At 60.9% G+C, this 21,351-nt stretch overlaps 2 protein-coding genes across 3 annotated transcripts; one reads left to right on the top strand and one right to left on the bottom strand.

Moving 5' to 3' along the window:
* The first annotated feature begins 214 nt into the window (after nucleotides 1-214).
* On the top strand, nucleotides 215-8,977 carry LOC127025248 (tumor necrosis factor receptor superfamily member 10A-like). The gene is made up of 11 exons (XM_050910111.1): nucleotides 215-280; nucleotides 4,267-4,399; nucleotides 4,701-4,829; nucleotides 5,312-5,426; nucleotides 5,512-5,603; nucleotides 5,714-5,806; nucleotides 5,935-5,975; nucleotides 6,424-6,561; nucleotides 7,017-7,098; nucleotides 7,239-7,522; nucleotides 7,644-8,977. The coding sequence occupies exons 1-11, from the start codon at nucleotides 215-217 to the stop codon at nucleotides 7,716-7,718; spliced, it is 1,248 nt and encodes a 415-aa protein (XP_050766068.1). The 3' UTR covers nucleotides 7,719-8,977.
* Nucleotides 8,978-10,213: 1,236 nt separating this feature from the next.
* On the bottom strand, nucleotides 10,214-19,135 carry RHOBTB2 (Rho related BTB domain containing 2). 2 transcript variants are annotated; one of them, XM_050910199.1, is made up of 10 exons: nucleotides 19,083-19,135; nucleotides 15,047-15,248; nucleotides 14,741-14,844; nucleotides 14,449-14,634; nucleotides 13,326-14,350; nucleotides 12,244-12,362; nucleotides 12,011-12,161; nucleotides 11,803-11,891; nucleotides 11,482-11,587; nucleotides 10,214-11,398 (listed from the first exon to the last, which is right to left on the bottom strand). In XM_050910199.1, the coding sequence occupies exons 2-10, from the start codon at nucleotides 15,236-15,238 to the stop codon at nucleotides 11,091-11,093; spliced, it is 2,280 nt and encodes a 759-aa protein (XP_050766156.1). In that variant the 5' UTR covers nucleotides 15,239-15,248; nucleotides 19,083-19,135; the 3' UTR covers nucleotides 10,214-11,090. The 2 variants fall into 2 exon arrangements, with proteins under 2 accessions (XP_050766156.1, XP_050766157.1); XM_050910200.1 differs by lacking the exon at nucleotides 19,083-19,135 and having other exon boundaries at nucleotides 11,120-11,406.
* Nucleotides 19,136-21,351: the final 2,216 nt, after the last annotated feature.

Below are 21,351 nucleotides of genomic sequence, written 5' to 3'. Positions count from 1 at the left end.
TCCTCCTCTTCCTCCTCCGCCCCCACCGGCTATATAAGCGCGGTCCGCCCCGCTGCTCCATACATTGCCCCATTCACCGTGCCCGGAGCTCCTAGTCCCGTCGTGGCAAAGCCGTGCCCGGGCCTGTACCCAGCCGTGCCCGGTGCCGTGCCCGACCCCGAGCCGTGCCCGGTGCCACGGCCGCTGCGCTCCGCTCCGCTTCCCGCCGCGCAAGATGCGCTCGGCGCTGCGCGGCGCGCCCCGACGGCGCTGCCTCCTGCTGGTGCTGGTGCTGGTCACGGTGCGTGGGGGCTTGGTACCGCTCGTGGGGAACCCGGGTGGGTGTCGGGGGGACCCGGGGACCCCCGTCGGCGCTACCCGGTGCTGCCGCGGCATGCCCGGGCTTGCCGCGCCGTCGAGGGGCATGGTTCGCCGGGCTGGGAAAGGGTCCTGCGAGGAGCGGGGGGGGAGCTAAGGTGGGGAGGGGGCAGCAGGGGTGTTTGGGGGCTGCCCTGGGCTGGGGGTGCGGGTTCAGCCGGGGGGGCGGGGGGCTGTGTGAACGGGGGACCCCCCTGAGTGTAGGGGGAGCAGGGGGCTGGGGGCTTACCTGGGGAGAGCAGGGGATTGCGGGGGGTCCCCTTTACCGACGATTGGGGGGTGGGGATCGGGGGGTAGGGGCTCATATGGGTCAGAGGCTATGGGGGGAAAGCTGGGACTATAGCGGGGCTCACCTGGTCCAGGGACCATGGGGGGAGCAGGGGTTATGGGGGGCTCACCTGATCTAGGAGCTATGGGGAGAGCAGGGGCTGTGGGGGCTTACCTGGTCCAGGGGATGGGGGGGGCGGTTGAGGCTATAGGGTGTCTCACTTGGCACAGGGGCTATGGGGAGAGCTGAGGCTATAGGGGGGGCTCACCTGGGCGGGTGGGGGCCGGGGAGGTTCACCTGGGCAGGGCCCATGGGAGGAGAGCAGGGCTGTGGGGGCTCACCTGGGCAGGTTGGCAGGGGACGGGACGGGATGGGGGAGCGTGTGGGGCTGAGGCTGTGGGGCAGGGTGGAAGCAGCAGCGTGGAGGTGGGATGGGAAGGGTGATCTCAGCCCTCCTGGGCGTGGGGCAGCGGGCAAGTGCGCAAGCGCTTGGCCCGGTGGCTGTGTGCGTGGTGTGAGGGCCGTGGGGCTCAGAGGTGACGTGGGGCTGGAGGCTTGCCCTATGGCGCTGCCTGTGCCGGAGGGGATTTCCGTTCCCTTCGCTTCCAAGGCTTGTTTGCCATTCGGTGCCGGGATTGTGGCAATGCCAAGACTGCGCGGGATGTTTGAAAGCGTCAGGGTCGGATGTGGGCAGCTCTGGGCTGCCTGGTGCAGGAATGCTGCCTCTCCAACTTGCCCACATGATGTCCAAACCCTTCGTGCCGCTGGCTTTTAGGACAGAAAATCCCACCTGCGCGTATCGTATTTCCCCATGGATTGGGCGTTGCTATAGAGCTCGGAAATACCTAAAGTCTCGTCTCACCTGAAGTCAGGGGATCCTGCCCTGAGTTTTAGCTCAGGGATCCTGCCCTGAGTTTTAGCCCAGGGCTGGCCTGCAATCCCTGCTGCTGCGAGGGAGCCCAGCAGAGCCGCGGCCCCGGGACACGTGGTTGCTGCTCCCGCGCTGGAATTGCTGTCGCTGAAATCAGCACTGCCCGTAACAGGTTTTAAGAGGGAGTCAGCTTCTCATCCAGTTCCTTCCCTATAGTGTTTATCAGAGTTTATTTAGACTTGCCTGATAAAGTCAAGCCTTACTAAACCCATCACCTAAGGACACGCTCTTAATAGCCTCTTTTTACTTTTTCTCCCCTCTTCTTTTTAATAAAAGAAGAGGGGAGGGGGAACCGATCAGGACTGATGATGCCTCACGTGATAATCATACGATATTGTGGCTGCAGTTCCTTCCTCTGCTCACCAATGCTTGTTGCATCATGCCTGGACCTGGGCCACGGGCTCCCAAGGAGGAATGCCGCTGTTTCTCTGTGTTTGCGGGAGCTCAAATTCCATCTGCGGGAAGTCTGGGGGGAAAACCCCTGTGTTCATCAGACCTGCGCCCTGCCACGGCAGAGGCATGTCTGCCTGGCACCTCTTTTATCCCTGGTCCGTAACACTGTTGGCTAAGAGCCTCTCTTGCTACAACCAAGGGCTGTGTATTAATGCTGCGTAGATGTTCGTTGACGGTCAGGAGTTCAGCGAGGGGTCTGTCCTCTGCTGTAGGGTCCAACCCTTCCTTGGGATCACTTCAGGAGAAAAACAAATCGGGGGTGGAAGAAGGGAAAGTTCAAAGCTTGATGATTCCCAGAGCTTTTTCTCCAGACCTGATCATCCAGAAGGAAGAGGCTTTTAGCTGATGAGGGTGTTGGGGATTCCTGTGCCTGGTAATTCCTCTGCCTTGAGGCAACGTTGCTTTCTTGGGATGTTTACTGTGGGTGAAAACTACTCTTGAATACCATTGTGTCTCGCCCACGGCTCCCAGCCTGGTTTCTCCCCGTGCTTTGCAAGACTGATAGGTTAGTCAGGGATGGCAGCCCTCGCCTGCCAAGGGCTCTGTGGTGGGCTAATGTACTTGAACTGCACTTGCTGGGGAAGGTGGTGTGGGCTGATAACCTTATCGTGCACTAGTGCAAGCGCTGCTGAGTCGCCGTTTCATGAAAAGCAATGAAATCCTGCGCCTAAGGAGCCTTTCCAAACAGCAGATAACGCTGTGTTGTTGCTCTGATCACCTTCACGGCCTGGCAGAGTGTGAATGGGGAAGAAAGACTTTTTTTTTTATTCCCTCATGGGGACAGCGAGGCAGTGGGACAGGTTGCCCAGTCTCAGTCCCTGAAGACTTTCAAGACCACAGTGGGTAAAGCCCTGAGACCTGCTTGTGGCTGGGAGGTAAAAGCAAGACTTCTCTCCTAAGCTGGGTAGAAAAGCACTTTATAAACTTGCAAACCTTTCCAGCTGGAGAAAGCAGCAGCGGGAGATGCGGAGCCAGAAGCCGTTGGAGGGATGTGGATGTGATCCCTCCAAGTCAGGGTCTGGAGATGGTCCCGTTCCCGGGCTGGCCGGGGCTCAGAGGGTCTGTGCCGTGGTAGCGGTGGGGGATTACCCTCTCTGTGGCCTGGCCGTCTCAGCGGTGTTGTTTGTGGGTCTACGTCACCCTCGGCAGCCCCGTGACCGTCGGACCTGCTGTGGCCGGTTTCGGCGCTCACACCCTTCCTTCTACAAGCACGGGAAATGTCCGGGGAGGAGGAGGGGGGGATCGGCTCTGTAGATGGCCAGGCTGGCCCAGGGGACAGGGCCGCTCGTGGCTCTATTGTTTCAGCCTTTCAAGGCAGCTTCTGACTCACAGAAGAAATATTTGCTTTAAGAGGCAGGTTTCATGCTCGGCGTATGGGAGAGGAAGGGGAAGGTGCCTCTGCCAGACTGTTACTGCCGCGCAGCACACAGCATGGCCGGGCATCATCGCTCCCTGTAACCCAGGGTAGAGGGGCAGAGGCTGGAGGTAGGGGCAGGTTTGTATCCGTGGAGCAGCTGTGCCCTGTGCTGGTTGAGAGGCCAAAGGCATTGTCCCCCTTGGGGACATTGGGGTACCCAAACGCCCCCCAAACCCTGATGGGGTGAGTGGCCGTTCCTGTCAAGCATCGTCCCCCTGCAGCTGGAGCGACCCAGCCGGCACAGAAAGAGCTGAGCCAGCAGAAAGGTGCACGGTGAGCTGGCGGAAACGGGGCTGTTGGCTTCCCGATCCACAGCAAGATAACGGGGATAATGCGGAAAGACCGGAGGCCGTGCTGTCCCCTGGGAGCCCAGGGCAGCCCGGGTGTTTCTTGTGGGCACAGGAGCCACGTACCAGCCTCGACACGGGGCCGGTTTCATCCCCGCAAACGCCCTCCCTGTTCCTCTACCCTTCCATTTTCTTCGGTGCTGTTGGTTCACACACTGAGAAATTGGGGAAGGAAAGGGAGCCTGATGTTATCCTAAGGAAGCATTAGCGAGCCTTTGCCTTGCTGATAACCTGGCACACGGGAATCCCTCTGCAAACCTCCTCCTCATGCTTTGCCAAGGAAATAACCACCCTGGTACGGGGGAAGTGCCCTTCACCTGCATCAAGGGGAGGTTTGGCCATTGAGTCCAGCGGCTCTGAGCCATCCCAGTGCTCCTCTCCCGCTTCGCCTGAGCACACTGGGCAGAGCAGCTCTTGCCCTTCTCTTTCTTCCCTTGCCTCGTGGACTTGGGGTGGTTTTTAACCCAGGTTTTTCTGTATTTTTTTTTAACAGGGGGCTGCTTCGAGAACTTCTGCAGCAGCACTGGATAGGAGGGACAAGTTGGATCCCTTGGACCCAAGCAGGGCAGGGGAAGAGTTTTACCAAGTCCAAGACAGCGATCGCTATTGCAAGAAGTGCCCCGCGGGTAAGATGGTCTCAAACATCGATCATACCATGTGCAGCCTCGCCGTCTTTCTGCCTGCAGAGCTGGCGTGTCCTTATTCCTTGCGAGGAGGCAGCGGGTGTTGCAGCTCTCCCCTGCTCTGCTGTCGTGAGATTTAAGGACTCATTATGGGAACATTTTCCTTTTGATGGTTCCTAATTTGCCTCAACTTCACTGGCAGTGGAATCAACTTCCTCGCTGCAAAGACATCTCTGTCCTGTGCTGTATGTTCACAGATACACCCTTTCTTCTCCTCCTCTTCCCCGACCACCCCTTCTTGCAGGCACGTACGTTGCAGAGCACTGTAAAGAGCAAAATGGCTCCAGCAAGTGTTTGCCATGTAAAGAAGATGAATACATTGAATACCCAAATGACTTTCCCAAGTGCCTTGGCTGCCGGACGTGTAGGGAAGGTATGAGCTGGTGTGTAAGAGGGCGATGCTGGCTGATAGCACGGGCTGGGTTCAGCTGACTGGAGACCTCTCTATTTAAGAGCACGGTCACCTGCAGCGTCCCCAAAGAGTGGCTCAGGCTGCGGGGAGCAGGCTGGGTCTGGAATTGGTGTAGCGGCTTGTGCCAGACCTACGTCTCTGTTCAATGCAGCATCCCTTGTGCAAAGCTTGGACACGGGACCTCCAGCAAGGACCGGGAGAACTGGGCTCACGGCAGCTTTATAGGCTGCTGGTGGGGCTTTGATGCGAGCATTGCTTTTCTCTTGGGCACGGTGAGGTGTGGGGCAGGAAAGGGTAAGGCTGAAACTCAACAGCAGAGAGTGACTTGGTCTTCCCCAGGCTTACCGGTCAGCTCGGGTCGTTAGCCGCGTTAACGAAGGAAGCGGGTGGAGGACCGTGGTGCGGAGGGGCTGGGGTAGAGCCGTCTCTCCTCTCGCCTGCAGATCAGGTGGAGCTGAGTCCCTGCCAAGCAGTCAGGGACACGCAGTGCGCCTGCAGGAACGGCACCTTCTGCTCCCCGGACCACCCCTGCGAGATGTGCCAGAAGTGCCGGCCCCGGTGAGCTGGGTGACGTGGCGGGTCCCACCGGGATCTGTGCTGGGAGCCCCAGCCACTGAGCCTGCCCCGTCTCCCCCTTTCCTAGGTGTCCCAAGGACGAAGTGGAGCAGGCTCCCTGCACGCCGCACAGCGACCGCCAGTGCGGTCCTCCCACCGGCACCTTCTCCGACTCCTCTAGTAAGTGGGGGGCTGCTGGAGGAGGGGAGTTGGGCTGGGGGACGGAGGTGAGAGCTGCTGCTGAGAAGACCAGGAGCAGCTCCTCATACACCTTGTTTTATCCGCTTTAGACCACTTGATCGTGACCATCACAGTGGCAGTAGTTGTGATCCTGTTTGTGCTCTCCATCGTCGTATGGAAGTGCTGCTGCCGCCGTTCCCCAGGTGAGCACCGGGTGTGGGGGACCCCTGGAGCACTTGCCCTGGCTGAGGGCTCCGCATGAATGTGGGCTGGGTGGGAAGAGGGACCTGCCTGGGGGAAGAGAGATCACAGCACGGTTTTCATCTTCCAGGGGACGGGAGAGACCTGAGCGGGAAGTCCTGCAGCGTGATGGTGAGTTGTGGGGATGGCGGGGAGGGTGGCGGCTCCGTTTGGGGGGCTGGGGTGAGGTCCCCCATGCCCTTCGCTCTGCACTTTGCCTGTAGCTCCTGGGAGGGCTGGAGGAGCAGGGGGATGAATCTCACCCCTGCAGGGATGTGGTAGAGCTGGGCCAAGCAGAGGAGGATATGTGGGGCGCTTGCAGTGCCCTCTCCAGTGCCATTAACCCTTCCCTGGCAGAGATGCTGGCACATCCAGGGTCCCCGGTGGAGACCCCAGGTTAAAGGGAGGCCTGTGCTCTACCAGGGCCCCTTCAAGCTCAAGATGAGCAAGCGAGCCGTGCCCTTGAAACCATGGCAGGGCAGATGCTGCTGCCGTAGATGGCATCCCTGAGGGGCCGGTGGGAGCCCTGCCCTCCCAGGACCGCCTGACTCGGCTGGTTTGTGCTTCTCTCCTGCCGCAGGGCTACCTGCTGCGGCAGCTGATGTACCAGAGACGGGGCCTGGGAACGCAGGACAACATCCGCAACGAGCGGTTCTCCCGGGATCAGCTGCTCCCCAGGGCGTCGGGTTCGGTGACTCCCAGCGCCCCGGGACCGGAGGTACGTGAGCGTGCCCCTCTGCTCCGTTGTGCTCGGCCGAGGTCCGATGCTTTCCTCTGCCTTCACCGAGCTGATCAGCTTGGGAGGGCTTCCAGGGCTGGACCATGGTTTCTGCACGGAGACGGTGAGGGGTGTCTTGTCCTTGTTCTGGGTTCAGGACTGCAAAATCTGCTCGTGGCAGTCGGCTGCCAGAGTCCTCTGCAGATTTAACGCTGATGCTGAGCGAACAGACCTCTTCTCTCCCTGGCCGGGACCCATGAGGCAGCTCTTCCCTGCTCGTGGCCTGCTGTCATCCCAAAGCTAGGAAACGATGGGTGTCCTGGGGGGGTGTGGTGATCTCCTGCCCCAAGAGCCCCCAGAGAGAGGGAGAGGGTCTCCAACCCCCCCATTAATGGGGCTTGGGGACAGCGTTTGTGCCAGGGCTTGGTGGGTGCTATAGGACACTGTCTTTCCAGGTGATGTTGCCGAGGACCTCGTGTCCCAGTGTGAAACCCAGGAGGAATCTGGTTCCAGTGGAAGGAACAGACCCTGTTATCCGTAAGTGTTGGGGCCCAAGGGATGTGCTGGGGGGCAAGGAGGGGGTGAGCCTGCGGGATGAGCTTTCTGGGCAAAATCCTTTCTGACCCGCTGTCCGTGCTCTACCCTGTTCTCTGAGCTTTTCCCTTCCCCGCCTCTAGTTCTGCGACGCTCTTTTGACATCTTTGCCCGAGACGTGCCCTACAAGGACTGGAAGAGATACGGCCGAGCCCTTGATCTGCTGGAGAACGACATTGCCCTCGCGGAGATGAACGACAGGTATTCGCTGGAGCCCTTCTTCCAGATGCTCAACACGTGGCAGAACAGACAAGGGATGAACGCCTCCGTGAACACGCTGCTGGAGACCCTGCACCAGATCAATCTTGGAGGGATTGCAGAGGACATCTCCTCCAAGCTGGTCCAGCAGGGATCTTTCCAATATGAAGTGAGCTGAGGAGCAGGGCAGGCCCTGTATCTCCCTACTTCAAGCTGAGTACATGAATACCTCCAAGAACACTTGAGTTTTATATTTTTATAGCTCTCTTGTGGCTCTTTTCTTTTTGAAGCCATTGTACAGTTCAGCTGAGCCCAGAGGAGTTGATCCTCTCATGAAGTACAGACCTCGTGATCCTCTCTGCTGAAGCTACAGGCTTGATGTCGGTGCTTCCTTATGAAATCCAAGCTGGTGCCTTGATTTCACTGGGTCAATGCAAAGAGCCTGAAACTATTGCAAGCTGCCTCTGGGACTGTTCCGCTTGAAAGCGCTGGTACTATACGGACATCTTCAGGATCAGTGCAGGGAAGGCCTTTGCAGGTTGTAGGCATCCCTGTGGTTTTTAACTGGATCATCCCTTTTTTGGGGGGGTTCCTGGCATCACGCAATGGCTTCTGCTTGTAGGACATCTCTAAGATTGCCAGCTAGCTTCATACTGTATGGTGGGTGGGCAAGCATTAACTGGGTTCTTGGGTTACTTTCTCGAAGCTGTTGATTGAATAGCATTTTAGCTGATAGTGGTTCTGCTTGCTGTTAGGAATCAGTTTGAAACTGGATTTTGAGGGGAGGGTGGGAATGATTTACTTGCTCGCTGATCACTCAGGCAGGGTTGCCTAAGAAAAGGGTCAGTGCAGGGAGCGAGTGAGCTCCTCCTCGGAGCAGGATGGGGAACGTGGGCAGCAAACTATCGCTGTGCCAGAAACCTTCTCCATGACCTTGGTCAAGTCGGTTAGTTCCCGTTCCCTTGGCCGTGGGGTGGCTTTGCTGTCCCTGTCTGCCTCCAGCCAGCATGGAAAGGTGAATGCACTGAGGTCCGAGCATGACTGTGGGTACCCGCCATCCATCCTCCAGCTGGATGGGTTGCTCCTCAAACACTTTGCCCCTTGCTCTGGCTCTCACACATAGCTCAGGGACAACTTGGCTGGAAAAACTACTGCATTACTTGAGCTGGCTACATGTGCTGCCATCCCGGTACAGCCCAGCCCACCAGGATCTACCGGACTAGATGATCTTTAAGGTCCATTCCAACCGAAACCATTCCATGGTTCTATGACCTTCCCTAGCACGGTGGGAGAGTGCGAGGGGCATCGCCAGCCCCTCTCCACGGCCGGGGCTGCCCTGTGCCGCAAAGCGCCCGTCCCTCCCGCTGCCACCCTTTCTCCCCCCTCCTCACCAACACTTAAAAAAATCCTGTCTGTAAAACACAAGCAGAAAGTTTGTATTTATGTATTTATTTAGTAATTGTAAACGTGTACATATATTAACTTAAAAGCTAATATAAAAATAGGATTGTTTTTTTTTACTATGCATGATTGTGTGTTTTTATACAGAGCTCTGGCCCAGCCAGTTTGCTATTTCCAGTTTTTATATGTCTCTTATGAAGGAAGAATAAACTTTTAAAAAATCCTCCTGATTTCTCATCTTTTTTTTCCCCCGCCTTGCTCCGCCATAACGCTGGCGATGGTCTGTTCTAGGTTTCAGCGGGCACCAAAGGAGCTGGACGTGATGCTCAGCAGCTGCTCCGCGTGGCACTGAGGACCCAGCCCATGGCGTTAGTGCTCTGCCACGCCGGCATCCTGCTGGGAACGGTCCCCACCAGCGATGCTTCTACCAGGGAAAGTCCTCAGCAGCCAACCTGGGCTCTGCCTTTACACTTACGCCGTGAGTCCCGTGCTCTTTAGTCGCCTGCAAAAGTTAGGAGGCTGAAATCTCAGTCCCTTGAGCGTGCAGGGGCTGGGACCCCGGGGCCAAGCGATGCTGCTGACCCCCGTGACGGAGCTGCTGCTGCCAGGGGCCCGCCGTGCTCCCCGCTCCGGCTACACCCAGCCAGGGCTCTGTGTGTTGCAATAGCCGCGTTGCAAATCCATGCAGTGCTTAGTGAGAAAAGGGCTCTGCTCGCCCCAGAAAGCCCCTCTGAGCTGCCCGCCAGCCTTCACGCTGCAATTGGGTTTATCGATAATGCAGGGCTGGGGCAAGTGCTAAAAGCAGGAGCTTTCGGTGACCTGCCAGGAGGCTTCATGCCCGAGGTCCTGTCCTGGGCAGCCCCCGCGTGCCTCCCAAGCATGCAAACCTGGGCAGGGAGCTCCTGCAGGATTTAGTGCCGGGACACAGGGGCTCGGGTCCTGGCCTGGGGAAGGCAAACAGGACTCGGAAGAAGCGGTGAGCGCCCAGATTCGAAAGGGAAAGAAACTTCTTGTCCTACCTGCTCGCTGGTGCTGCAAAGGGTGAAAACATGGAGTGTAAGCTCACTGGAGCTGCAACCTTGCTCCTGCAGCCATGGCTGAGGATGAACATGCGAAACGAGTGACTCCAAAGTGCTCTACTGAGGCCGGCTGGGAAGAGGAGCAATGCGGAGCGGGAGGGGACACCACCGGGAGCGGAGCATCCTGCCAGGAGCATCCCTACGTGCTTGCTCCAGCAGCAGCCTCTGCCAGGGATGGGCTCAAAGGAGCTTTCTCCTTCCCAGCTGGGGAGGGCGAGCGGAGGTTTGGGTCCCTCCTGCTCACCCGCCCTGCCTGGCAGTCCCGCAAAGCCCCTGGGGCCACGCTGCCTTCTCCTGCCGGTACCCGCTGTGTTTGTGCACCTACAAGGACACAGGTGGGACATGCAAGGTTAGTCCGATGGTAAAGCCACCTCTCGTTGTACAAGGTTTTTTTTGATGGCTGGATCCTGCAACGCTTCTCCACTGTCCCTGTCCATCCCAGGAGCGCTGGCGGGGGGGTGCTGGTGTCACCCCAAGCAGGGCACAAGGATGCCCCGTGTCCAGCCGCTTCCTGCCAAACACACAGGGACCACGCTGGGCTTTTAAAATACCATTTATTACAATGGAGCCTTCCAGGCTAAAATCCCAAGCCGAGGGCCTGGGGTTGGTTTCTGGTGTGGCAGGTTCGGGGGGGGGGGGGGGTAGGTTTGGGATTGGGGTTTTTTTTGCTTTAGGTTTTCTTGTTAAACAAAAATGAAAAGTGAAGAGGCAGGGAGGAGAGGGCTCCTGTCCCCTCCTGCTCCCCGAATTAGGACAGAGCCCACTTGTGAGCAGAAGGAAGGATGCAGCTGGAGGCATTTGGGGACCGGGGTCCCCTGCACCCTGCCTGACCCTGCTGCAAGTCGAAGGGGGTGGCCGGACCCCCACAGCGGCTCCGGCTGCCCAGGGTGGCGAGATGCCATCAGACAAACCAACCACTTCCCGCAGCTTCTGGTTACAAACTAAAGTGGAAGCGGGATGGGTTTCTTCTTCTTCCTCATGCTGCCGATGTTAAAAAAAAAACCCGAAAACAAACAAAGAAAAAAAAAAACCACAACACAGCCCTCGTGCTCCTGTAAACATAAGTTTCTCCTGCTGCTCGGTCTCTGCCAGTCCTGCAGCGCGCTGGCAGCCGCGGCGTGGGGAGAGCAGGGCTCCAGGAGCGCCGGGGGCTGGCGCCCGGCCCCGAGCCCCTCCGCAGGGACGGGCCCCTGCTACCACCGTCCCCTCTGGGGCTTCGGCCGGTGGCGTCCGCTCCACGCCTGGTGCTGGGGCAGGTCATCCCACCCTTCCTCCTCCTCCTCCTCCTCCCCGTCTCCTCCCAGGGATGCTGGAGCCAGGGCAAGGACGGGCTTTCAAACCACAGCCGAGGAGGAGGAGGAGGAGGAAGAAGAGGAGGCTGTGGCTGCCGACGATGAAGGAGAGGAGGAAGGGGAGGAGGAGGCGTTCCAGAAGAGCCATCGCCTCTTGGGCTGCCGTTTGAGGTGGAGGTAGTCTTCCTTCTCCCGCTCCTTCTTTGCCCGCTGGTAGTGATCCTCCTCCTTCAGGTACCACACCGGCGGCCAGCGGTGCTTCTCGAAGTACTCCTGGTTCTCTGCAGGGAGACGGGGGGTGAGGGCAGTGCCAGGACCCCCAGGACCCCCGTCATCCCGCCCCGGCCCCCGCTCACCTCCCGACATGGCCTTCATGTCCCGGGGGAACTTGCGGCAGACATTGTTGTAGTTGGTGCAGATGTGATGGAGGCACCAGTCAGCGAGCTGGTAGGCGCAGTGGAACTGGAAGAGATGGAGCCCACGTCAGAGCCACCACGGCATGGACCACCGGGAAGCAGGAGGGATTCGCCCTATTCCTCCACGGACATCCAAGACCAGACCCGGCTGTCCTCTCTGCCAGGACAGCATCACCCCCGGGAGCTGCCGGACCCCTCTGCGTGGCACCACCCAGCACCTTGCCCCATCCCCAGCCCTGCCGGCACGGGGTCCTGTCCTACCTGAGCCAGCTCCAGGAACACGAGCACGTCCCCATCGATGTCCACCATCATCTGTGCCGCCTCCATCAGGCCGGTGACTGTGTACTGCTCTGTGGGGGACACACGGAGTTACAGGGTGGCTGGGACGGGGTGACAGCGGGAGCACCGCGCTGCCACCGAGCTTGGGGACAGTGGGGGACACCATCCCGCTGCAGCCGCCTCGACTCACCGGTGAGAGCCACCAGGTGCGGCAGGCAGAGGCGGTTGGCGAGGATGATGAGCTTCATGTCGTCGAGGTCGGGGCTGGAGCTGAACTGCCCGGTGTAGAGGTACTCCAGCACCGCCCGCATGCAGCTCTTGCTGGTGTAAGGAAGTGCCACCTGCGAGACACACCGGTTGTCACCCCGCGGCCGTCCCCAGCTGTCCCACCCTCCCGGGACAAATCCCGGCGCCCCTCCTCACCTCGTTGGTGGAACTCTCCACGAAGGGGCCGCCGAACATTGCGGCCATCCAGTCGCAGCTGGAGATGAGCAGGGGCTTGTGGGCACTGATAGCACCGTCATCCAGCACGAAGGTGACATCTGGGGACAAGCAGAGAGATGCTCCTGGGACCATCCCCGTCACCCGGGGCTCAGCCACCCCCTGCCACAAAATGTCTCGCACCGGGGACAGTGGAGGGAAGGGGATAGAGCCTGGCATATCCTATAATTTGTCCTAAAGATCTCTATATTTTTTTTCCAGCATCCCGCGCCGGCTCAGAGGAGCTCAGGGAAAGGCCCCAGCAGGACTCCAGCTCTTCCGAGGGATTTTCCCAAGCCATACCACGACACATTTGAAAGCAAATGGGAAAACACCAGGAATCAAATGTCTCGCCCAAGCTCGAGTCCTTGGAAGAGCTGGGAAGGATGCTGGGGATCTCCTGCCCCCCCCCCCCCCCTCTGCTCTCCACCCCGGACCATGGCTTCTCCTCGAGGTGCGCCAGGGGCCAGCACACATCTGTCCCCTGACAGTGACAGTTTGACCACATCAAGGTCCATCCTCATGAAACAAATTCAGCCGGAGGGAGGCTGGGACGTTCAGACCCTCCTGGGACGTCACCCCGCAGCACTGCGGCGCAAGCCAGTGGCACGTGGTGCTCGGCGGAGAGCTGGGGAAGTCCTACCAAGGGCACATTGCTCCTCGTAAATCAGACGACCCGGTGAAAATCTGGGCCCGGGAGGGAGGGAAGGAAGTCGCCTTTGCCGCTCTCCCGTAAATAAACAGAGCCGTCAGGCGGGCTGGGAAGCAGGAAACCCTGGGGAAGGGCCATTACGCTCACACTTTCTGGGAAAAAAAAAAAAGCTATAAAAATCCCAGAAACACAAAGTGTGACCAAAAACCCCAGGGAAGGCGAGTGACCGCCTGCTGACCCGTGGCACGGCCGCCCTGCTCACGCATGGGGCAAAGCCGGGAGCTCCGAGCCCTCCATCCATCTGGCAAGGTCCCCCCCCGCCAAGGGAGAGGGGGTGCCGCAGATGGTCTTCCCCCTCGGCCCAGAGTCGTACCCGAGAAAGTCCCCTTGGCCAGGCATTCCTTCACCCGGTTGGTCCTCCGGACGTGGAAGGCTTTGGTGATCTCCTGGTTCATGAACGCCTCGTTGTTGAGGATGTTGGCCACCATCATCCGGAGGTCGAACACCTCCAGCAGCTCAGCAATGTGAGCAATGTGCATGAGGTCCCGCTCGTTCTCATCCAGCTCCCCTGTGTACAGGTACTTCAGCACAGCCCGGAAAGGACCTGGCTGGATGGAAGCATCCATCTTCACCACCACCATGAGCTTGGACTTGTAGGTCAGCGGGTCTTCTGCCATCTCCTCCTGGATGCTGGTGAAAGCCCGGCTCCAAGAGGAGAGGTCCCTTCCCCGCCGCAGCCCACACTCCCCGTTCTCGTAGCGGTTGCCCCGCAGGATCCCATCACTGGTGGAGGCTCTAAGGCACGGTTTTCGCTGGCCGGATCCGGCCTCCTCGGTGCTCTCGCAGATATCAAAGCTAGCGGCTCGGAGGAGGAAATCCCGCCCGTGGTGCCTCTCCTCTTGGTGCAGCATCCGCTCGGCGGCCGCGGTGACGGCCACCCCGAAGCCGTGCCCCGCGGTGCTCTGCTGGTCCTCCTCGCTCAGGTCCATGAGGAACAGGTCGTAAAATTTGGAGGAGGAGGTGGAGAGGTAGATCTTGTGTGCGTAGATTTTGATCTTCTCTTGCAGCACCAGGATGACGTCCGCGCACAGGGGGTCCTCCAAGAGGTGGGCTGGGCGCTCCTCGTTGTTGGAAGGGGGGTCCGGGACGATGATGATGGGCGGAGGGGGCCTGGGGGGCAGGAAGGGGGCTTGGAGTAGAGGCCGCTGCACGTTGCGCAGGTGGGACTTCCAGAACTGCAGGTGACGGCGGGAGATGAGGGCGGCACGGATGGCATTGTCGAAGACGTCCTTGATGCCAAACTGGGCCACCACGCTCGTCTCGTAATAGGGGATCCCCAGCTCCTTGGCTACCTCCCTCCCCTTCTCCGGGGGAAGGATCTCATTAGGTTTGATTGGCCTGAAACAGAGGGGAGATAATGAAGAGACCTCTTCAGATGCATGATAAGGAGAAAGCATTGGGCAGGCGTGGACGTCTCCGGGGCACAAGTGTCCCACCTGGCCAAGGGTCGCCGTGCCCGATTGACGGCCTCCAGGTCGGCGTAGCGCAGGTCGAGCTGGCAGCCCACCAGGATGACGGGCGCGCGGGGACAGAAGTGCTTGATCTCTGGGTACCACATCGTCTTCACATGGTGCAGGGAGTTGGGGTTGGCGATGGAGAAGCACAAAACCACAACGTCGGACCTGCGAGGAGAGGAGGGTCAAGGTCCAGCTTGGCGACGGAGCCAACCCTGCCGTGCTTTGGCATTGCCCTCCCTCCCTGCCCAGGGAGGCTCTGCCTCTCCCCTACCTGCCATAGGCAAAGCGCCTGTCTTTGTGGTGGTCACCAAAGGTGTCCCAGAGCCGCAAGGACACACTAACATCGTCTACCACATCCCGGGAGCGCTCCAGCACCTGCGGGAACAGAAACACCATCCAGCTCCTGGGTCCTCGAGCCCTGCAAGAGCGGGGCTGTCCCCACCGCACGCAGGGTACGGAGGAGTAATGCACAATTCCCCCGCAGGGAGGATGCAACTCCATCTCCTTGGGGTTCACATGGGGCATCCGTGAGCTGAGCCCCCCTGGCATCCCTGCTCCGCTCCCCGACAGCCCTCACCTCCTGGCAGACGCGGTACTGGTCGATGGCCCACACCGTGGGCACGTGGGTGGCGAGGAGCTGGTACTGGGTCAGCGTGGCGTTGCAGGCGCGGGCACAGATGAGTCGGGTCTTGCCCACCGCGTTGTCCCCGACCACGACGCACTTGATAGTTTCTACGTTTGGCCTCTCATAATCCATGTCAGAATCCATTAATTGGGACCTGCAGGGGGAAGGGGGGGCGGGGGGTCAGCAAATATGGCCGGGACAAGCCGGCGGGGGGGCTGTCTCCAGACGGGACGGGGTGCTGAGGAGGGCGAAGCAACAAGATGATGCTGATCCTCACGCCTGCCAGCCCCTCACAGCACGGGGGAAGCTCTGCAGCGACCGGCAGCCGGGAGCCCCAGTGAAGGCAGCGAGCGAAGGCAGCTGCCCACCCCTCCCCGGCTCGCGCTCCCCGCCAGTCCCCTTTAAAATTTAATGTTCTCGTGGCAGCGTGCGTTGCTCTGCCGCGCGTCAGACACATGCCCGGCGTTTGATTCGACCCTCCTCCCTCCCCGTCTCTCCGGCCCTGGCTCATGCTTGTTCATGTGAGATGAGGCTTGGTTTGGTTTTTTTTTTTTTTTCCCCTCCTCCTTTCCCCTTTCTTCCTCTCCAGCGTTTGCAAGCGAAGCTTCCAGATCCGCCCGACCGAGCGCACGCCCGGGCACTGCCAGCCTCTCCGGCTGCCTGTCTCGGGGGAGCACCAGGTCTGTCCCTCGACACCGACCTGCCCCCCTTTTCCCACCCCATTCCCAGAGGGGATATTTGCTCCCAGCTAAGAGCAGCAAGGGAGAACAAACTCGTTGTTACATTTCCAGGAGGCTTAGCAGCCGTCGGGTTTGGGAAGGCTCCTGGCATCGCTGGCCTCCCAGGACCAAGCGTGACCCAAACCCTCCCGAGAGGGAGGCTGGTGCTATGGGTGCTGCGAAGCCGATGCGAAACGCCCGTATCCTGCGAGCAGGCGTGCCCAGGTGCAGCACCCTTTGCCTGTTCGGAGCCCCAGAGCCTAAATCAGCCAGAATTAACTCATCACAGCATTAAGCCAGGGATTTATAGGTGTCCTGGTTTTGGCTGGGAGAGAGTTAATTTTCTTCCTAGTAGCTGGTACAGTGCTGTGTTTTGGATTTAGTGTGAGAATAATGTTGATAGCACGCTGATGTTTTTAGTTGTTGCTAAGTAGTGTTTATCCTAAGTCAAGGATTGTTCAGCTTCTCACGCCCAGCCAGCAAGAAGGCTGGAGGGGCACAAGAAGCTGGGAGGGGGCACAGCCAGGACGGCTGACCCAAGCTGGCCAAAGGGATATTCCATACCATAGGATGTCATGCCCAGTCTATAAACTGGGGGGAGTTGGCCGGGAGGGGTGGATCGCTGCTTGGGAACTAACTGGGCATTGGTCGGCAAGCGGTGAGCAATTGCATTGTGCATCACTTGTTTTGTATATTCTAATTCTTTTAGTAGTATTATTGTCATTTTATTATTATTATTATCATCATCATTATTATTATTTTCTTCCTTTCTGTCCTATTACACTGTCTTTATCTCAACCCACGAGTTTTTTTTCTTCTTTTTTTTTTTTTTTTTTTTTTTTTCCCAATTCTCTCCCCCATCCCACTGGGTGGGGGGAACGAGCGAGCGGCTGCGTGGTGCTTAGTTGCCGGCTGGGATTAAACCACGACAGTGAGATTTCCAGGGGGAAGAGCAGGGAGGAGATTGAGGGGAGAAGGACAAAAAAAACCACCCCCCCCACATCCCAATTGCTCCGAACTTCCCAGAACCGCAGATCTCTTCCCCGTTGTCACTCCCTCCTGGCACCGGCCTCCCGAGCTGCTATAATAAACCACCAGCGCAAAGGCTCAGGGAGCTAAAATACCCGGTAACGATGGCAACCGAGCCCTGCACGCGGGGACCACGGACGCAGTTCCCTAAACTAGCAGCCTGGCAAGGACTTTCCAATGTTAGCACCTCCCTCCCGTGCGCAAGCTCTCTGAGCACACCTGGCTACACCAGCCTGGAGGAGACGGCACGTGAGAGGGCTCAGCACCGTGCAGGATTGGGCCACCAGCCTTGTGGGCAAGCGTAGGCAAAGGCGGGTGGCACAAATCCAGGTCGCTTTAGGTGCCGGCGCTTAGACATCGCTGGTCCCAAGGTAAAACTTCTCGGAGTAGTTGTCACCACATGCCACGTCCCCTCCATCCTTTGGGATGCGGGGAATGCTGTCTGCTGAGGGCATTGAAAACCAGGAATAGCAACCTCCTCGAGCTCTGCACGGCGAAAAGGAGTCAGGGCAGGTTGTCTCCTTCCCCGTTAGCCCCTGGAAATTCATTTCCATCTCACGCATCCCCCTCCACCGCCGTCCCTGGTCCCCTGCTCCTCCTGGGGATCAGCTTTGCTCTGCAGGGCCAGGAGATCTCGGGGGGGGAGTTGTTAGTGCCCGGGGAGCCTCGCTGCATTATTTTTAGGGCCAGTTGTGCTCCCAAGCTGGCCGAGCTCATTCAGATGGTGGGGTGAAGGCACATGGAGATTACAACTGCGGTTGGCAGTTTGGATGCTTGCCCCGCGCGGGGAGCTCGGCCCGCACCCAGCTGAGCACCGGGGACTTGGGAGCCTGCTTGGAAAGTCCAGTGCCCGGAGGGAATTAAGGGCTAAAATCCTAATGGGATCAGTGCCTGCGATGAGGAGAGGAAGAGGGGGACAGCAGCGGGCACAAAATGTGGGCTCCGAATAAAGCAGAAGCACATTGGGGAACTCCGGCAGCCCCGCGGGGGTGGCTCGCAGCCCCCCACCCACGAGACATCGCCCCAGGAGGGGCCTGAGCCTCTTTGCAGGGACAATTTCAGCAGCACCATGTCGCCACCTCCGCAGCCCCCCTCCCTGCCTTCCCCACCACCGCCTCTCTCCTGGGGACGGCTCCGAAACCCACCGGAGAGCAGGAAATAACCTGAGATGCTGAGACATCGGAGTTCCCCCCCCCAGGGAAAGCCCTTCCCTGGGGAGCAGGGCTGCTCCAGCCAGCAGCCCCCCCTGCCCCGCTCTCCCTGCCCGCCGCAGCCCCCCACCCAAACCACGGGCACCCAATTCACCCCCCCCCCCCAAGAGAACCCCAAAATTGCTCCTTCCAGGCTGCCCAGCCTGCGGTTGCCAAGGCAACTGCACCATCACCCCGGGAGCCGTCGCTTAGCAACTCCCAGGCTAAAAATCCTCCATCCCGCACCTCGCGAGGGGAGGAGAACCCCCAAACGGGAGCAAACCGCCCCGAAACGGCAGCAATGCACAAAAATAACGCGGCACCCCCCGTGCCCCTCCCGGCAGCCGGGGGGTGGGGGCGAGATGGGGCCCGGGCGGCCCCGCGGAGGCAGCCGGGGCTGTGCAGGCCGCGGCGGGGAGGCGGTGCGGAAGCGGGGCCCCGAGCGGGGCTGCAGCACGGCCGGGCCCGGCCACGGCACCGGGGCCGGGGGAAGCGGCGGGCTGGGGGCACCGGGAGCGGGTGCGGGGTATTGCAATGGGGTCGGGGGTGCTCGGAGCAGCCGGATCGGGGGTGCGGGGCATTGCAAGGGGACCGGGGAGCACCGGGACTGGGTGCGGGGAATTGCAACGGGGTCGGGGGTGCTCGGAGCAGCCGGATGGGGGGTGCGGGGCATTGCAAGGGGGCTGAGGAGCACCGGGACCGGGTGTGGGGAATTGCAAAGGGGCCAGGGGTGCTCGGAGCACCCAGATCGGGGGTGCGGGGCATTGCAAGGAGGCTGGGGAGTACCTAGGCCGGGGGTGCGGGGCATTGAAAAGGGTCTCGGGGGTGCGGTCTGCACCGGGGCCGGGTGCGGGGCATTGCAAGGGGGCTCGGGGGTGCTCGGAGCACCCAGGCCAGGGGTACGGGGCATTGCAAGGCGGCGGTGGGTGCATCGCGAAAGGGCCGGGCCCTCGCTGTCCCCTGCGCCGGCAGCCGGGCCGGGCCGGGCGGCGGGGCAGGATGCGCGGAGGCGGAGCGGGGCGCGGCGGGGGGGGGGTCCTCGGTACTTACACCAACACAGACGAAGCGGCGGCTCCCAGGGGCCCGGGCCGGGCTCGCCCCTCCGGACATGGCCACGGCGCAGGTTGCGCGGCTCGGCTCTGCGCGCCTCGGCGCCGCGCTGCGCGGCTCAGGGCCTGGGGCGCGGGGGCCCATGCCGGCACCTCAGCCGCCCCGCTCTCCGCATCCGCGGCCCGTTGCGCTGCGTTGCGCGGAGCCCTGCGCGCTGCCCGGCGCTGCGCGGAGCCCTGCGCGGAGCGGCGCGCTGCAGTCGGGGCCGCCCCGCCTTTCATTCACAAAAAACAAGCGGCCCCGCCGAGGCCCCGCCCCCGCCCCCCGCCGCCGCCCATTGGCTGAGAGAGACCGCGGGGGGGGGGGGGGGTACCCGGGGCGGGGGGGCTGCGGGCGGGCAGCGGGGCCGGGGCGCCTCAGCGGGGACCCCATCCTGCCGCGCATGGGACCCCCATCCTGCCCCAGCCCTCCCTCGCAGGGGTCTCCATCCTGTCCCCCCCCCCGAGTCCTGCCCTGCATGGGGGACCCCCATCCTGCCCCCCAGTCCTGCCCTGGATGGATCTCCATCCTACCCTAACCCACCCCTGCATGGGACCCCCACCCTGCCCCTAACCCCCCTCCTCCCTGCCCTCCAGCGTCTGCTGCATCCAACCCTCATCCTCCCCCTGCATCTCACCTCCATCCTCCCTCTGCACCCTCCCCGCTCTGCCCCCCACCTCACTCCTGCCCCCCCCCGGGAAGGGGTGCACCCTCTGCCTGCCCTCTCCTCTGAGCACCTTTCCCCCTCCCCTTATTGCACGGGGGCTGCCCAGGGCCACCAGCCCCCCGGGGTCCCAGCCGGGCCATGTGCGGTGCTGGTGGTGCCGCCAGGCCAACAGCCCGGCTGAGGATGGGGCTGTGCCGGAGGAGACCCCTCCTGTGGCTGCTCACAAGCCCCAGACCCCCCCCCGGAGCTCCCCCAACCCCTTGCAGGGCTGGGTCTCCCGGGGGGGGGGGGGGCAAAGCTGACCCATCCATCCCTGCTCTCCAAGCACAGGCCACACGCTGCAGTACTGCTTTTGAAGCCCAGCCCGCAGCGCTCCTCGCAGCCCCCCTCCTCACCCCGCAGCCCCCAGGGCTGCCCCCCCCCCCCCCCAGCCCTGCTACCCCAGGGCATAAAAAAAACTCAGAGTCATCTTTGCAGCGCGGCTGCCGGGAAGGCATCCGGCACGCTGGCCCCGCTGCTCTGACCCCGTATATCCGCATCATGTGATGCCTCGCCATCCTTTCCCAAGGCTTTCGGCTGCCTTTTCCCCCCCCCCCACCGCATCGCCTCCGCCAAGCCACGCTAAGCTCGGCCCCCCGCTCCCTTTCCACTCGGATCAGGCCGGCTGGCAGCCCGCGGCGCAGCCAGCACTGATGCAACACCGCGTCAGCCGGCGTCAAAACCTCAGCTCTCGCCTCACCTCGCACCTTTGCATCACAGCCCCGGCAGCCGCCCGGCACGGCCCCCCCATCCTGGCCCCCCGGCATCGCCCCCCGCCTCACCTAACTCGCAGGACGGGGATCTCTCTCTCCATAGCAAAAGGAGACGGAGTCGCTTATTTGGGGAGGGGGGAGCCCTTTGGCTTTTGAGCCGGGCATAGGCAGCTCCCGGCGCTGCCTCCGTGCCCACACCGGGACCGCGAGCCAGCGGCGAAGCTATCGGCTTCACGGCGAAGCTATTTATTCCCCTGCAACGGGAGCTGCGAGCAGCCGAGCTGCAGCTTTGAGCTTTCTTCTTCTTGGAGTGGGTCACGGGGAAGGAACACGTAAAGCTTGTTTGCCAGCCGCATGATTTGGCTTATTTGCTCTCTTGTAGCAGGTGCTTAATTGTGGCATAAAGAGTTCCTGGCAGCTTTCTGGGCAACCGAATTCCCGCCTGCCCCCCTCCCTGCCAGGCAAAACAAAAGCACAATTGTCACTTGCAGTCGAAACACCCGGGCTGCAGCACTCGCACGGACCCTTTTCCCAGCGGAGGCTTTGCCGGGAGGAGAGAGCCGGTGGTGGGAGGCACCGGGGAGGGCACCGGGCAGGGGAAGGGGCTCGGGAGCATCTGCAGAGCATGTGGCCGCTACTCGCAGCCCCTCTCCTCCGTGGGAGGAGGAACACAAGTCTCAGCCGACTTAATGCAACCCACCGCTCCCCAGCGAGCCCACGCCGCAGCATGGCATGGCATGGCATGGCATGGCACGGCTGCAAGGCGATAGCTCCCCTCCCTCAGCACCGCTGCCTCTGGCAGGCTGTAACT

Source organism: Gymnogyps californianus, chromosome 23 (assembly GCF_018139145.2).
Source record: "Gymnogyps californianus isolate 813 chromosome 23, ASM1813914v2, whole genome shotgun sequence".
NCBI lineage: Eukaryota > Metazoa > Chordata > Aves > Accipitriformes > Cathartidae > Gymnogyps > Gymnogyps californianus.
The sequence above is the reverse complement of the archived record's forward strand: the minus strand, read 5'-3'. Positions and strand labels throughout refer to the sequence as shown.